The sequence below is a fragment of the Perna viridis genome, chromosome 9 (assembly GCF_037379345.1).
Source record: "Perna viridis isolate PV_CMFRI_1.1 ecotype Kerala chromosome 9, ASM3737934v1, whole genome shotgun sequence".
Lineage (NCBI taxonomy): Eukaryota > Metazoa > Mollusca > Bivalvia > Mytilida > Mytilidae > Perna > Perna viridis.
In genome coordinates this window covers 35,415,592-35,434,257 of record NC_142453.1, presented here as the reverse complement: position 1 = coordinate 35,434,257, position 18,666 = coordinate 35,415,592, and the positions used below count along the sequence as shown (strand labels likewise).

At 33.1% G+C, this 18,666-nt stretch overlaps 1 protein-coding gene across 19 annotated transcripts in view; it reads right to left on the bottom strand.

Moving 5' to 3' along the window:
- LOC148607989 (unconventional myosin-XVIIIa-like) overlaps positions 1-18,666 on the bottom strand; it is a 70,931-nt gene that overhangs the window by 37,147 nt on the left and 15,118 nt on the right. For 15 of the 19 annotated variants that reach the window (XR_015915113.1, XR_015915114.1, XM_088544987.1 and 12 more), the window contains exons 2-11: positions 12,890-13,087; positions 9,626-10,013; positions 8,509-8,651; positions 7,985-8,085; positions 6,528-6,588; positions 5,683-5,703; positions 3,312-3,456; positions 2,701-2,842; positions 2,364-2,480; positions 1,533-1,725 (exon numbers count right to left, since the gene is read on the bottom strand). Coding sequence is in view for 17 of the 19 variants with exons in the window: in XM_088544987.1 (XP_088401113.1) it covers positions 1,533-1,725; positions 2,364-2,480; positions 2,701-2,842; positions 3,312-3,456; positions 5,683-5,703; positions 6,528-6,588; positions 7,985-8,085; positions 8,509-8,651; positions 9,626-10,013; positions 12,890-13,087 (1,509 nt within the window). In the remaining 2 variants the exon portion in view is untranslated. Of the gene's footprint in view, positions 1-1,532; positions 1,726-2,363; positions 2,481-2,700; positions 2,843-3,311; positions 3,457-5,682; positions 5,704-6,527; positions 6,589-7,984; positions 8,086-8,508; positions 8,652-9,625; positions 10,014-12,889; positions 13,088-17,999; positions 18,260-18,666 lie in introns of those variants that run through there. The other 4 variants (XM_088544975.1, XM_088544980.1, XM_088544985.1 and 1 more) reach the window with 2 other exon arrangements.

The window sequence follows — 18,666 nt, the reverse complement described above, 5'->3', positions numbered from 1 at the left end:
ATAATTCCCTTTAGTGTTTCTTTACAAATACAGATAGGAGAATTTCTATTGTTTATTATTTTATTTTGATTTGCAAGAAGTCTTCTGATTGGTTGGTTCTCATTGACCAAACCAGATTATTTTGTTTAACCCGGCTTGGTACTATGATGACATTAACAATGATTCGTCCGCACTCTGCAATTCAAATAATCCCCAAACAAAAAAACCCTTTCATTATGAATCAATTATTATTAATATCTGGACTGTCATTCATTAGAAATTAATTCTATTATACTTCAAACAAAAATCTTGAATTCTGATGTGATGTGATATTTTAGTCTAATCGCTGCACATCCTTACTTGCCTCGCACCCACTGAACAGTGAATGACTGCTTGATATATCACCCTCATCTCAGATATATCACCCTCTCTCCTCTCAATACATTACCCTCTCTACCGGAAATAGTGTTTTGGACCCGAAATTGTTCCGGGTTTTAAAATTATTTTTGCTTTTCCGTAAACACCAGACGACAGTCAATCAAATTCAGTCTGTTGTTACTTAATTAAATTGTTGAAACATAATTTATATTTTATTTCAGTCAATGATATGTTAACTGTATATATTACCTTCTCTCCTCTCAATAAATCACACTTTCATATTCAGTATAATATAACACATACTGCCTGTAGTAGAGGGTAATACGCTTTGTATCACACTCTGTAAATATATCATCCCCAACTTTGTCATGGGTGATATATTTACCTCGTGTGATACTCTAGCATCACACCCACTACTACAGGCAGTATGTGTATAATAAGGAATGTTTCTAGTTATTGAATGGATTACCCCCAATAACATGGTTTGGACCAATTTATAAGAGTAAACTGCCAAAAACCACTTTATTTCATAAAACTTGTACAAAAATTAGAAACATTCCTTTAGTATACAAGCTTAAACAAAATTCTTGTTTACAGTTGATCTAAATGTTTTTGAGTGATGAAGCAAAAAGTGTAACAACCATCAATATTGAGAGAAAAAGGGCAATAACTTCTGCAAGGTGTCTTGTACAATTTGAGTTCAGTCAAATGTATTGTAACCTAAAGACTATGCACAATTAGCATGCTTAATTTCAGTGTTTTTGATATCATTTTAGAATTCTGACCCAAGAACTGTCAATACTGTTATATTTGAAAGATAAAGGCATTAAAGCCTAAAGTGAAGTATTTTGTGAGTTCAGTCATGTTCGTAGACTTGTAACATAAATTATGCTGCATAATTGTCTGGTTTTCAGTTTTACTCTATCAGTAATGGTATTATAAACCATAAAGAACAAAATCCTTGTTCTTTTACATAAATGAGGCAAACACCACAAGGAGTCATCACATGACTTCTGTAAAAATCTCTTCAATTGATAATTCCTAAAAGATCTTCATAAATCAATTCTCTAGCACACACAAGCAACTTGTCAAAGTGATATCTGAGTAAAAAATTGATCCTGCTTCAAAAACTGTTGTCATGCCATATTTAAAATGACTCTCCCATTCAGTTATACCTGACTGTATCTATCTTGTTGCATGGTGAAGGTGATATCATGGAACAAAAGCTGAAGTCTTTCTTGTGTGTAATTATGACACAGATCTTCAAAAGTTGCACCTGACTGACGTCCACATGAAGCGGGGTTCTGGAATCCTGGTGTATCCAGAATTGAAACTGATGTAGATGTTCTGTAGTTTGATGACAATGATCTACAAATCAATAAATAATTGTTATATATGTAATTAATTCTTAAAAGAAAAAAGAATTACTACTTAAATCAATATAAGCTTCATTCAATGTACTGGTCATGTTGGCATGATGGGCCAAATATAATTTTTGCTGTCAGATAATTAATTCATAGGAGCATAATATGAATGCCATGGATCCCAGTTCCATTGTTGCTTGGATGATAATTTTTTAATCAATGTTTATTGTTGATTTTTCCATTGATAATTACTTTGTAGTTTCTAGCAATATCTGCTGTGTAGAAAAAAAAATTATAAGTTAGTGAGGTCAAATGATTGCTTGATTGTTTTTATCACACTGATATTATATACTGTCTTCAGGAAAGTAAATGTTCTCAATCAGCCTACAGTAACCTAGTTAATACTAGGGTTTGTAAGTCTTGTCATGTGATTCCATTCTACATCAGAAATTTTGGTAAGAAAAAATGGAACTAGAACGAGACTTACCCACCCTATACACTTTGACAGGTTTTACCATTTTCAACATGATTTTTCTGGTTACAGTGTGACTTCTCAACAATCAAGTAACTTTCGTTAGAAAGAGTTAAAAGATTTTAGTATGTTATGTTAAAAATTCTAGGATTCCTGCACTACATTCTTACCTGTTAATAAGTGAAACTACAGCATTAAAAACATCTGAGTACAGACCAATCACAAACCCTTCTAAGGCCTCTATAGCATTGGTGTTGCCATCATCTTGTTTAGATGCAGGACTAGACCTGAAAGTAATATGGAACCATCAAAGAATTTTTTGTTTGACACTTATGAGCCATTTCTGCCTGTTTAAAAGAATTATATGTAAAGTTGCTTTAAGATGAATGTCAAGAACCCCACAAATATAGATGGCTTAAGCCACTTAAACAACTACAGAATTATCTATAGATGAATTAGACATTTTTCAGTTTAACCTTTTCCTTAGAAAGCATGATTATAACAAACCTGGCAGAAGCTCCTCGTGTCAATGTGGATGAGCCTGAAGATGAGAAGACTTGTCTCAGAAGTTCCTCAGGAGATATACCCAACAGTGATGCTGCTTTCTGGGCAGATCCAGGTTTGGCAAACTGAGCCTTGTTGTTCTGACCTGTAATATAGGAGTACAAATAACTCCTGTAATTTAATTCTAATCTGTAGTTTCACCAGGATTGTGTGGAAGATGAACTTAAGAATCATGTGATTATGTATAATAAACAGGAGTATTAATGTTCAGAGGATTTCTTCTTATTCAAGTTGTTGTACTGAAGCATTTAGAAATACTAGTGTTCTTCCAAGTTGTAGTGTTTTCAGTAACTTCTAGCATATGTATTACTTAATACTGGAAGATTTCTTCAGGTATTAATATTTTGTCTAGGAAGCCCTATACTGATGCGGAAGTTCATGAAAAGGGTCAGTCTTGTCTGTTCGACACAGAAAAAGCCATTCACCTCACAATATGGTGGGTCAAGATTTATAACATACTTCAATGTTCTGACTGACAAAATATTCCAAATGATCAATTTTCTGTATTCTTAATGGGACCTGAGTAATTATAGATGATTGACTTAATTATCCACCTTTAATAGCCCCAGCCACACCCAGGTGGTATATAGCAGCCAAGACATTACATATGGCTCTTTTCTCATCTTCTGACCAGCCTAGTTGATCCATAGATGTACAAATTTTACCCCATGACATCATTGCTTTCTGTTTGTCCTCTTGCTACAATATCAAACTATAAAGGTTAATTCAGACACTAATTTGTATATTTATTTTGCAATTATGTCATTTTAGACATTTCAGATCTTGACTTTTTATATCACAGATATCTATCTCTGTTCTGTACTGTAACAAAATATTCTGTCATTGTAAAATTTTGCTTCAATGGTAAGATGTTGTGTGAAGGTCGTGGATATCAATGGTAAGATGTTGTGAGACTAGACGGTACTTTTGTCATGGATATCAACGGTAAGATGTTGTGAGACGAGACTGTACTTTTGTCATGGATATCAACAGTAAGATGTTGTGAGACGAGACGGTACTTTTGTCATGGATATCAACGGTAAGATGTTGTGAGACGAGACGGTACTTTTGTCATGGATATCAACGGTAAGATGTTGTGTGAAGGTTACTTTTGTCATGGATATCAACGGTAAGATGTTGTGTGAAGGTTACTTTTGTCCTGGATATCAACGGTAAGATGTTGTGAGACGAGACGGTACTTTTGTCATGGATATCAACGGTAAGATGTTGTGTGAAGGTTACTTTTTGTCATGGATATCAACGGTAAGATGTTGTGTGAAGGTTACTTTTGTCATGGATATCAACGGTAAGATGTTGTGTGAAGGTTACTTTTGTCGTGGATATCAACGGTAAGATGTTGTGTGAAGGTTACTTTTGTCGTGGATATCAACGGTAAGATGTTGTGTGAAGGTTACTTTTGTCGTGGATATCAACGGTAAGATGTTGTGTGAAGGTTACTTTTGTCGTGGATATCAACGGTAAGATGTGTGAAGGTTACTTTTGTTGTGGATATAAATGGTAAGATGTTGTGTGAAGGTTACTTTTGTCGTGGATATAATTGGTAAGATGTTGTGTGAAGGTTACTTTTGTCATGGATATCAACGGTAAGATGTTGTGTGAAGGTTACTTTTGTCATGGACATCAACGGTAAGATGTTGTGTGAAGGTTACTTTTGTCGTGGACATAATTGGTAAGATGTTGTGAGACGAGACGGTACTTTTGTCATGGATATCAACGGTAAGATGTTGTGAGACGAGACGGTACTTTTGTCATGGATATCAACGGTAAGATGTTGTGTGAAGGTTACTTTTGTCCTGGATATCAACGGTAAGATGTTGTGTGACGAGACGGTACTTTTGTCATGGATATCAACGGTAAGATGTTGTGTGAAGGTTACTTTTGTCATGGATATCAATGGTAAGATGTTGTGAGACGAGACGGTACTTTTGTCATGGATATCAATGGTAAGATGTTGTGTGAAGGTTACTTTTGTTATGGATATCAACGGTAAGATGTTGTGTGAAGGTTACTTTTGTCATGGATATCAACGGTAAGATGTTGTGTGAAGGTTACTTTTGTTGTGGATATAAATGGTAAGATGTTGTGTGAAGGTTACTTTTGTCGTGGATATAATTGGTAAGATGTTGTGTGAAGGTTACTTTTGTTGTGGATATCAATGGTAAGATGTTGTGTGAAGGTACTTTTGTCATGGATATCAATGGTAAGATGATGTGTGAAGGTCGTGGATATCAATGGTAAGATGTTGTGTGAAGGTCGTGGATATCAACTTTTCATGGTTTGTTTTGGTAATTGTGTGTGTTCTTGAGTTCCATTATTCAAGTAATACATTCAAATTTTAGCTGGAAATTTTAATAACAGTATGTGGTTTGACTAAATATTGAAACCATGAAAATTGGTACACAATGAAAAAAAAAAGGTGATGGATCTTGTGCAGCCTTTAGAACTTTCAAAGTATGGTATATGGCAACCAATAAACTTTAAATTGTATATATACTCATTTGAAATTCACCCCCAAAACAACTGATTTTTGATATGCTGAAAGGAGTCACTGAAAGCCTGTACAATGAACTTTTACATGCAGCTACCTAATAATAATGTTTGTGAAACTTTCTTTAAACTTGGCAAGCTTATTAACTGTAATAATCACTTTGAACCACATAACAACACTGACCCACAACTTAACATGAAAACATCAAATTGAAAAGCTTCTAATACACAAATGATAAGTAACCCATCAAATGATAGGAACAATTCACTCCCAAAAATGCATATAGGTAACAAAAAACCCAAGCAATCATATCTGAAACATTAACATGAGAACATAATCAAGCTTAAAGAAAGTAAAAACTTGAACAGCTGCTGCCACCTGGTGAGAGCATTAACAGCAAGTCATGTGATACTTACAACTGTTGGAATGAACCCATGCTAAAAGTTTGAGAGTTGTATGGTATTATTAAATGCTTATCTTTAATATAAGTTTTAAACAATATTGTTATTCAGTATTCAATTTGAACAGAGATAAGAAACCAGGATCAACAAAGAAGCAGAAACTTACTAAATCCTAGGTAAATATACAATAAAATTCAAATTCAAATTTGTAAAAGCAGAAATCTGCAAATCCCAATAACAAAATCACATCCTTGGTTAAAAAATGTTGAACAATAAAACTGATGAAGACTAGAAATTTTTTTTAGAATGGCCCTGCACAGTATTTAGTTACCCTACTTTCAAGAAAAATATTCTTCTGCTCATTTCTCACAATGACAGCATACATTTAGTTTATAGGAAAATTTGGCATTAAGAGTAAACGTTCATCTGACTGGGATCTGAACAGGGGTTAACTCCCTTTTCTCTACACAGCCAGTAGATAATTTCACAGAAAATTTGTCACAAATTATAATGTCTTCATGGATACACATTTGAACAATACGCACACTTATATTTTCTTGTTAAATTAACCTTAGACTATCTGCAGGGAATAAATTACAGCTTTCGTTCTTTAATTTCTAAGACTTGGCTTCATGGTTTTGAACAGATTCCTTTCCTCAAAGAAAAAGGATATTTTTTTTCTTTTACAATATAATTCTTCACCAAAAATATTTCATTTACAACTTTTTCCAAGACCCATTGCTACATATCATCAAGAAAATATTTAAGGTTAAAATTTAGCAAACTCTCAGAATTAATGAATGATATACTAAAAAATAATTAATTACATATAGTTGTACTAATTTAAATTAATATTTTACCCTCTGTAATGGTGTCATGAACAAGTTAGGCTCTGTCAGGCTATTGAGTTGTAGCTCATTCCTATAAATAGATGACATTAAAGGTAAATATTAGACAGTATTCCAGTCTGACATGGTGAGCAATTTAAACAAACACAATTCAACATTTAATTAAAAATAAAAACATATAAAAAAAGACTGAATTTTTTCTATCTTAAGTCCATACTATAAATCTGGAAAGACCTCCACATTAAGTGTAAAACTGTCATAAATTTTAAGTAGCTGTCTTTGTAAGAATCATGCAAAATCTGAAAAATGTGATACACTCTAAAAAAGGCTACATATTTTTATTTTTGTAATGAAGTTGTTTTATGGGTCTATATCATGAAATATGTAATTATTCTTTCAAATCTGCCTGCTCTTAGAAGATAATCAACATTGAAAATCCAGTAGATTTTATTGTATTTGAGCATCATTTACAGAGTTATCTCCCTTAATTTTGAAATCTACAGTGCACTCTATAATTTTTTATCTCCTAAGAGCACAGGTTATATGAAAAACCACATGTTAATTTCTGTTTACTATGACATTTCAAACAAAATATCAAAAATAAAAATATGTAGGCTTTTTACCCATGAATGACATTTTGCATGATCCTTAGCTGGAGTGCTACTTAACAGCACAATAGGACACAATTGTGATGTCATAACTTACGACAGAATTAACACAAAATTTTTTTTATGTGAAACTGACTGCAGAATCAGTCTTATCAATGTGGTGGTACCTTGTTCCTCCTCAAAGGTTAAGTCCTCTTATTCACTCATTTCTAGTTAATTTCTAGTTCTAGTTTCAGAATGTTGTTTATTGATACGGTCTTAGTTTTCTATGCTTTGTCTTTGTCACTATCAAGTTTTAAATGTGGCTCAAGATCCTGGTTTTTATTTGATAAATTTTTCAACTATAGTTGGTGACATCGTTTTCTGTTTGTTTCCTTTCTTACTTTCTTTTCAGTGGGTGTTTCTACAAAAGAAAAGGACGCTTACTCTACTGGTGCACCTAGTCCATGCTCCCAGTTTTTAGTGAAGTCCAAGTTGCTCATTTACTTTTGTTACTTTGTATGTATTAATTAAGTTATTTTATATTCTTCTTTGTGTTTGTCTGTTTTCCATGTCTGTTCTTTGTCCCTGGATTACATTCTTTTATTTCCGCAAGAGTCTTTGTTCCCTTCATTACTCTCATTAATTCCTGTGTATGAATTCGTCCACACTAAATCCCACAAATGCCTAAACTGATTGAAATTATACTTGACAGATGCCTACTTGTGCAAAACCTAATGGGAATTTTCAAAATGGGTGCAAAATAACACTGAACATTCAACTTTGTGGAGAAAAATCCATTAAAGTTTATTGTGTGTGCTGGTCAATCAACCTATATTATAAGACTTCAGTACTATATCTCATGCCACCATATTACATTACCTTAAAGCAGAATCAAGCCCAGCCAACATTTGGTAGAATACATGGAAACTAGGCTCTCCCTCTGGTCTTCTTACTACTCGGGACTTCTCAAACATGAAAACCTGCAACATTAAGGTAGGAAAAATAAGAATCTAAGGAGGTGCATGTACTTTACAGAATCTTCTATCTTGAAACTATCCAAAATGAGTATGTGTATACCAATTATCGTGGATTAGGGAAAAAGCACAAGTTTATGAATTCTTGAATTCGTGGTTTTGAGATTATCAGTATACACATCAATGGAAATCCTTTTCGATGGTAACCAAATTTCGTGGACTGGTCTTCCCACCAAAACCACGAACATTGAAGATCATGTACATGTTTCTTAGGCAACATATAACTAATAATATCTTAAAGGTACAATTTAAACTTTGTCTTGTCATCTGTGACAATATGAAAGTAGGTATGTGACCATATCATTACAAGTATCTGCACAGTGGTACCAGTATTTTCAGATGTGATAACCTTCTTAGTCATACATGTACCTGTATGGAAGCTGAAGTAATCTGACCAGAATGGTCAAAATCAAGTGTAGTCAGCTGAGCATAGCGACTGGCGTTGGTGTTTAGCAATGTTCTACTGTTACCAAAGGCTTCCATCAAAGTATTCACAGCAGAGAGTTTCTCAGCTAAAAAAGATATTTTACTTTAATGACAAAAAAGGAAAGAAATGTGCTATTGACATAACACTAAATTCTAACTCTTTCCAGTCAGAATCATAAAGTGGGAAATGTTCATAAGTTCATCTCATGATGTTCATAGTTCCAAATTCCAAAATGGTATGTCATGTGACTTCTTAGAGATTAAAATGTAAAATTCATTAAAAAATCATGAAAAATACAGTCAAACCTTGGTAGCGTGAACTCCCAGGGACCATTGACTAGACAATAAAAACTTATAGACAATATATTACAGTTCTATAACAAAAGTTCAGTAAAATTCAACAGATTAAGTGTTATGCATTTTTTTTTTTTTTGCATTTAAACCAGATTTTGGACAAATGTCATAAACCTAAATTCCAAAAGTGTTGAAGTTTTATCTTAACAGAGAGTAATTGCCCAATTAACAAGATATTCTGAGTTACAAAACAAGACCTAAGAGTTCTGGCAGTAACAGGTAATATACATGTATGATACCAGGATATGGCTGAGACAAGATTAGAGCTGGTACTTCTATAATAAGTGGGCACCATTTCCTTACATCTAATTTCCGTATGCAAACATTTATGAAGTATATTTTGTATCAAGTTTTTATCATTTGGTTTGACATCCAAACCTGACCATGTAACACTTAATATTATTATGTAATATGGCATATTTGTAATTCAGTATGGTCAAGTTAATTCTGGGTGGTTAGAGTACAACGGAAGCTCTTAGTAATGTAAGTACTTCAGAACCTGACTACATCTGAATATAACTGGTAATTACTTTAACATATTTTTCAAAAGAATTGACTGCTTGGTGTATAATTTGGTCCATACATAATTTAATGAAGAATTTACAGTTTTAATTAGAAAAACATTGCTTTAAAAAAGCTGAAGTATTAATTTATGTTGACTTATCCATATAAGTTACACATTTCTACCATAGGAAACACAGCCCACCTGTTAATATATTCCCCACACTACCACCAGCTGTTATAAGATACTGAATAACATGCCGAGAGTTTGATGTCTTTCCACTTCCACTCCTCCCCATAAACACAATGGACTGATCTGACCTGGACTGTAACATCTCACGATAAGTGATCTGTCCCATTGCATAAATGTGGGGTGGCATGTCCTCTTGTTTACATCCCTTGAAAACTTGCATGACTTTTTCTGAGTAGATGGATATTGGGTGCATGGGGTTGACCACAGCCAGTGAGGGACCGAAATATGAGTGGACCAAATTTGCGCCATATCTCTGTCGTAATATGTGTAAGGCACTGGACTCATTCAGGAATCGTAATGAAGCAATGTCTTCAGCTCTGTCATATTGTGGAGGGTTAGCCTACAAAAGATAGTATAATTTAATTGAGATATTTATAAACTTGTATTGCATGTACAGAATACATCAATAAAAGGAATATTACAAAAATTGCAGCTAGCCTGCAAATAGGAGATGTAATGCAGGTGACGTACTGAGTGGAACTTTCAAAACTGTTATTATTCTTTGTACTACTGACATCAGTGTAATCATTGGTAGCTGACAATTATGTTCAGTTCTTGGCAGAAGACCGAATTATCACAGTAAAAACCAAAAACATCTGGACTATTGCCCTTCCACTATGGTTTAATAGTATTTCACTCAGAGATTGCAATGCAGGCAGAGAAATACACAAAAAAAAACCAATGAGAAAGTTCCTTTATAGAAGCTTTACAGAGCAAAAGCAGAGTTAGCCTTGTATCCTCTCAGTTATTGTTATTTGCTCCTGATGAAGGCATTTAGTCTATTATTTGAAGTGAAGTGATGACGGTATAATTTTCATTGTTTTGGTATAAGTAGAACTGTGTATGGTTTTAATTGTTTTGGCCTAAGTAGAACTGTGTATGGTTTTAATTGTTTTGGGCTAGTACAAGTGTGTGTGTGTTTTGATCATTTATCATGGTATATCCATCTGCACCATGAAAACTGATTTATTCGGCGGGTGTTTCTAGAAAAGCCAAGGACGCTTATCCTAACGGTGCACCTGGTCCATGCTCCCAGTTTTTAGTGGAGTCCGAGTTGCTCATTTGCTTTTGTTACTTTGTATGTATGATTTTATTTACTGTATGTTCTTTGTTGTGTATGTCTGTTTTCCATGTCGGGTCTTTGTCCCTGGATTACATTCTTTTGATTACCGCTATAACCTTGGTTCCCTTGATTACTCTTTTAAACAGATGGGACAATACAAGGATCTTATAGCCATGGCATGTATAGCAGCGGCCTACCTTTTCATGGTCAATGTCCAATGTTATAGCTTTCTAAATTTTCCTGGTTTTAACAGACTATCTTGAAATTGAACCATTTAGCAGACAGTTTTTACATAACTTAAACAACTAATGACCAATTAAGTATCAATTACATGAAAGTCTATAGTAATGACAGGCTATTAATTTGACTGGGTCTAAAATTTTGAATGAAGAGTGAACTGCACTTGATCAGCTAGTTGGTAATTAATTTACCGAATCGACACAAATCGTTGATCACAACAAACTACCATTGAAGTATTTTATAACATACTTGAGACAGCTATTGATATTTATCTTTTCTATCTGTCACATAATTAAAATTCACACCTGAGGGATTACTAGTACAGGTAAAAACATAACACACATCCCAGAAGTGGACAGAGTTTTATCACCTGTGGTATTTTATCTACTTCTTTTGTCATCATATAAAGTATTTATAGGTGAAAGATAGCTATAGATAGATGGTATAAAACATGTTGAAACTCTCAATCTTCGGGCCTTAACCTCAATGCTTTACTTTAGTATCTTTTTTCACATTTTACAAGAATCTTGTAGTTTGTAAGTCTTAATTCAACTTTTTTCACATTTTGCAAGAATCTTGTAGTTTGTTTGTAAGTCTAAATTCAAACTCTTGTATGACAGCAATCCATGTCATATTTTCACAACAGTTGTCATTTACCCTAATTATACAATGATTATTTGCATTTTTCCAGTTTAACCTTCAAAAAACTACACTAATGACTGAAATATTATAAAGTAGAATGGACATTGATCATATAATTGCATAAGATCATAGGGATATTCCTAAATAAATTAAGAACAGTCTTAAAGACATTATCTACCTAAACTTAATATTTATCTATGAAAAACTCAAATCTAAATCATTTTGCACTTCATTTTTTTCCTAACATTCAAAGTTTAAATAAATTTAATTTAAAACTGCACAAATACATGTACAACCTACTGCAGTATGACAACATCAAACCTGCATGACCAAAAATTTTAGATGTACATCTACTAAAATTGACAATAAGGTTTTAAACATAAACAATTTTTTTACATATCAATGTTACATCAGCCCTTGAAATTGACAAGACCACCATATAATCATTGGCCTATTATGTTGTTTGCCATACTTAAACATTCTTACGGAGGTCAACATGAAAAGATGTTTTCAACATTCAACCTTAGTCTGGTCACAAATGTCAGATTTCTTGTATACACATGGAATACAAGATGTACCATGAATGTAATTTGTTCAGTTTTTGGATCACAAGTAATTAAACCAAACCTAGACCTTAGACTGGTCACAAATGTCAGATTTTTTATACACATCAAGCAGAGATGGTTGTACAAATGTAAGTAATTTGTATCACAAGTAAATAATCCTAATACAGACCCTTGTCAGATTTATTGTACACACATGAGACAGAGATGGTTGTACCAGTACGTGATGTACCATGAACAATTTGTCTGGGTTTGGACCACAAGTAAATAATCCAAATGCAGATCTTAAATAATGATATGAACTGTTTAAATCTAACAGGATCTTATTTTTCAGTACTTGAGAATGACTGCACTTATTTTTTTCAAATTCAGCTAAATGTAGAGCTAGACTAAAACCTACTGTGAAAATTATGTAATATTGAGATAATTGTCATTATACCCAGACAACCATAATATTTTAGATATTTTCTTTTTCATTACTTTATTCTTTAACTTGCATTTTCATCAAGATTATTATTTTGGGATTGTAGACTTTTTTTTCTTTTTGATCCAAATCAGCCATGTTTTATTGTTGAACCTTATTATACAATCAGTAATACTGTTTTACGCTATGATCCCTTTTTACTGTGCATTTTGCTTTGTATACAGAACTTGTAGTGTTCAGCTCTTAATTACGGATTTTAAAACTCAGCCTACAGCTAATCATACCTTCTCCACGTCGTCTTCATCTACCTCTAAGATGTCCCCTCCATGGTCAAGTTTGATACAGACACGTCCCTCTGGTAGGGAAGCCATTCCATTGGCCTTCATGATACATGCTGAGGCAAATCCTCCTTTGTGAACAAGCCAGACTTTCTCCGACTCCATCCATTCTTTTTCAGTCTGTACCTCTGTCTCTGAACGAGCCTGAAATTGAAATAGTACATTTATATTTAAAATATGTATCACATATGCTTTTAAAAGAATATAATCAACATTCGGGTGTTTTTTTATATAATATTCTGCAACAGGTAAGTCATTATTCTTTAACCATAACCTTTTACAAACTTGTGCAAAAAAACCTGACATAAGAACCAGTGAAAAACATTTCACCCTCCGCAGAATTATTGTGTGGGAAATAGTACTAGTAATATATACATGTACATGGAATTAACAAACACTTTTCCATCAAATCACAAAAGGAATTGCCTTCTGTGAATCTATTGGTTCCAAAAAGACATTTCAATACATTTCTATCTACTCAACAGGGCCTAATCTAGATAACAATGTCAAAGAGAAGGTTTAAAAAATAATGACATTGACATTTTTGTCAATGTAATCTATTAAAAATTCTCCCTGTCAAAGACAAATAGGAGAAGTGGACACAAACATGGAGAACTCTCTCTAGATTAGGCCAATGGAATAATCTCTGCCTTTTTGAACACATCACACCTTCATTCTCGTATAAATGTTGTTACTATCAATGACCTTCGTAACTCTTAAAACTAAATCATTGTCCATAGATTCTACAGTCTACAGTCAGAATTTAAAATATAATAATGGAAGGTTACAAATCAGCGAAAAAAACCTACATGTAGTTTTCATGTACCCGCAAGTGATATTATAGGGTATGTGGCTTGGATCTTAGTCTGAGTAAAATTTAATATCATCAACAGTGCTTCCAAAGTTTTAATGACCATTAAAAATTACTTAACTGGTACATATTATAAATACAAAAATAGTTTCAAGGCTCTTAGGTCTTGTCACTAGCCAGAATAATGTTATAAAATAAGTCTGCATGGGTCCAACTTGAATAAACCAGATATATTCAAGCCTGATTTTAAATGAATACATATGTTTTTAAATCTACTACCACAATACTCATTTTCATATACACCATAGTTTAATGGTTTTGAAATTTTACACCTAATCAAAACCCTTAAGTTATTTTCCAAAGCTTATAATTAACATATTCATATTCAATATGAAGATTAATGACCTGTCAAGAGTAAATTATCATATTTAATAATGTCTATTTTCTAAGAGATAATGTCAAGGCTTAAGAACATTTACTATGAAAATATTACAGTTTTTAATTATTTCAGATGTTTGAAGCTTTTCAAATTACCTTAAAATGGGTCAGAGACAGAAATGGCTGGGTTGCCCTAAAGTACTGTTTCCAGCAAATAATGTTTCCATGTTTTATTTTCGTGACAGACCTGAAACTGCATATCACCATGTAGGACTCCATACTGAAGTTGTGTACCAAATACCTAGTGGTTTATATTTGTAGAGAAAAATGTTACAAAAATATTTTACCTGCCTGTCTGCACAACCAACATTTACTATACTATAAGCCATTTGCATGAGTGTAAACTGGCCAAAAATTTAAAAACACATGGCCATGTGTGTATACCCAAATCAGGCCATTGTAAATTTGGTAACTTCAGCATGGTTCTATTGAAAATAATGATCCTGGGTTGTAACTACAGTACTGACAACTTGTGTACAGTAAAACCTATTTTAACCCTGAATACTAAAAAAACATGCCTAAACCAGACACTCTTCACAAAGTCCCTTAATATTAATTAAAATGCACTTTGAACCTTGATAAACAAAACACCTTTCTAAACCAAACTAACAGTGTGAAAGGGGTTGATTTACACAGGTTTCATTGTACTTAATATGATTATACCCCCATTCAACAATTTGAGGTATATTACCTTGTCCATCCTTCCACCCATTATTCCCTCGGTCTAAATTTCGCCATAATTACCTCCACTCCTAACGGATAAATACATTTCAAATTTGGTGTGAGATTTGGTTGCTGTATTATATTAACTTACATGCACCAAATGAGTGGGGGTGCAATGTCATGTTGGACTTTGTAATAGCAAAAAGTATTAACATCAAGGTAGCAGAATTGGGAATACGGGCCACAAGGAGCCAGAATTGCTTATGTGGGTCTCAGAGAGCTATTTAAGAATTACTGTAAGTAATTAAGGTTAAAATGTCAAAAAGAAGGAAAAACGGGCAGTAACTCTGACAAGGGGTTGTCTGATGACTTCTACATTTAAAATTAATTCAAGCCCCAATAATTTTGTTCAATTAACCTTTATTGATTTTTTTAGTTTCTATTTATTTGTAACAGTTTCTCAGAAGTGGACCAAAAGAAATGAAAATCATAAATTATGACACAAAAAGACAATAAATTGGAACTCAGACATATCATATCACATTAGCACTATTCAGTAAATTGTAGTGATATTCCTTCTTCATTGTACCTGTCCATATCAGTTAACAGTATCAATTCTATGGTAAAAACGTACTAGAATACTGTGAGCAAGCTCAAAAAGATAACACACCCCTCCCATTTGAATATGAAGTTAAATATATAACCCATAAATTTAATTATCTCCTTTTGGAATCCTCTACAAGTGCTATATTCTTTCATACAAATCTACATACCAACTTTCCAATAAAATTTCATAAAATTCCCTGCAGAAATTAAGGAAAAGTTGTGCTTACAAGGTTTCAACATGTAAACCCTTAAGACTCCCTTTTGAATTCTCTGACATCTACACAATCATGATGCCTAACCTTCCTGTAAAATTTCATCAAAATCCTTTACACGGTTTAGAAGTTTGGCTGACAAGGTTTTCAAATGTAAATCACTTAAGTTGAATTATCTCCCATTAGAGTCCTCTGCCAGTAACTTTATTCCTTCATGCACCTCTACATACAATGCCTAACCTTTCTATAAAATTTATCAAAATCCCTTAAGTGGTTTAGGAGCAGATGTGTTGACAAGAAATGTGAATAGACGGACAGACAGACAGACATATTGGGTGATTCCTGAACTTTGTTTGCGGGGTACAAAAAGTGCATTATCATCAATTTTTACAAGAAATGGGCAAAAGAGAAAAACAAATAAATTACGTAACACATGTAGTGTAATAATTTTTCTAGATATTTAAGTATTCTTGTATAATATTTATAGCAAATCTAGCCCTTTCATTTTTTTTCAGATTTAAATCAAAAGTATAAACTTTACTATGATTGTGATGTGTGTGGACCACTGCCAAGACCTAAATCATCGACCCTCCAACAAGTTCAATCAGCTCTCACAAGTATCAATACCCTAACTATTTACTATATCAAAGGCCAATTGTGAGCTTGTTGATCCTAATCCTTTAATTATTAAACTTCATTTAACTTTTCACGGCTTGACATGGCAAAATTGCATTTATATTTTGTTAAATCAATTTCATAAATAGACTAATATTTGTAGTTCTAATGTTTGATACAAGACGAATATTGTATCGTAACGCTAGTATTTATTGTATGTAGAATTTCTTGTCCATACAGGGTGACTTTCAGTATGGTTCTTTCACACTATCAGATGTGTGAGTATAGCATATTTTTCATAAAGGTAATTACTAAGTTACCAAACTCATAATCATAAATTGGAGGGAAATATTGTATGAACTGGAAAAGTCAAGAAGAACCCAGAAAAAGTAAAATATCCTTAATGTTCCTGACTTAGTACAAGCATTACAACATGAAATAATGGTGGATCAAAATAGGTTCATGGTCAGCCAAATCTCGAGCTATTTCTTCCATTGTACCCATAGCATAGGAGTAAACCCTGTGTAAGTTTGTGTATAGTACACATACAAGTCAAAATTGGTATAAGCAGAATAATTTGGAGTTTCAGTATTTCAAGATTTACCCATAATCATATCATGTTATCAAAGTTGAAGACATGGACAGGAACCATCAGTTGGTAGTTTCAGTATGGCCAATCCTCAAAACAAAATATAGAGAGAATGGTAATATTATGTCACTTCTATTTAGTTAATACTGTTTAAAACTCTGGATTTAGAGGAATGTACATAAATATGGTAAATAAAGATTATTTTAGATTAAATGGTTTTGATCTTCAATGGAATAGAACCCCTCAGCTGTATATAATAACTAAGTAATAAATCTTATGTATCTATACTAAAACAAATTTAATTTACAAACAAGACGTTTTTATCAGATATACATGTACTGCTTGAAAACTACAAACATGTACTTAAATGATACCCCCAAAAAAAAGAATTTAAGTTAGCTGAAAAGAAAGTGGAGGCCATTCAAGGAGAGAATTTACCAAAGAAACAATACCCCAGCAAACTATGTACTTCAACAATTAAAACCTGATCATCTGGACACCACCCAGGCCTGTGGTCAGAACAAAAATTAAATTGGCCATTTTCAGCATTTATTACAAGTATTCAAGATTTAAATGGGCCATTTATTAACATTCTTAGTAAAGTTCTGTAGTATTAATGGGCCCTTTTCAGCTTCAATGGGCCCATGGCCCCAGCCTTTTCCTACTATTGCACCCCAGGACACACAAATCTGTCAAATATACAGTGAAATGTATCATATACATGTATTACCAAGCCAACATGTGAGGCAGGGTATGAAAACCCCTTTCCAGTCAAAAAATGTTTTTCATGGTCAATAAAACAAACAAGGTGATAGCAGTATATATATATATAACTTCTTCAGAGTAGAGGCTATGTAGTTATCCAAAAGATAAACTTTACATGACCTCAATACATACATATAGTTTCTCAGTAACTTTTCCCTTCACAAAATAAAACTAAATTCCAATCTAAGATGAAAAGATCAAACATTGATTTTTTTTAACAATAACCCAGTATTTGTCCATGGCCATGGCTTCCAACCTTTCTTTAAAGACTTAAATTTTGTTTGAATGGCTTAACAAAACATAAAACGATAAAGGTATATTTACACAGGTAATTAAAATAGGTGTAAATTAGCTTACCTTTCCAGCTAGGACACCAAATTTTAATGGCTTATTCCTAATTGACTGAGACATGTTACAAAGTTTTATTAACTAGCCATATTACTCCAAAAACACAAATCACAGAACACACTTAGAATATCAAGCTTCATGTTATTGAACTTGCTAAAATAGAAGTCTAAGGAATGAGAATGTTAATCCAACAAGCACATAATTGTTTAAAAGATCAACTTGTCCCAAGATCTTAATTGATATCTATGTACACTGCAGGTGTGAAGCATAAAGGTCAGGTAGAAATGATCGTAGTGTCATACCACTAATACAACCGAAGAGTGTACCATTCCTAAATCCTAACTGTCTCCAAGAACATGAGTTGCAGCATAAAACCATGTATGCTTTGTAACCATTCCCATTACTTATGAGTGAAAAATGTGAGAACCGAAATTCAACAGCTTTTGAATATCATTGGATGACTTCTAAATGTTGTTCCTATTCAAAGAGAAGTATGGATGTGGACTTATTTTCCGTGACGACTTATGTAGAGCTTTTGTAAAAGACAATTTCACTCATTCAATAGCTTACGGTTTTATCAATTGATGTTCCTCCTATATAAATACAGAGCTGAAAGTAGGGTATGGTAGATTTAATACTCGTAAAAATACCTGTTAAAATTTCAATGAAATGGAGA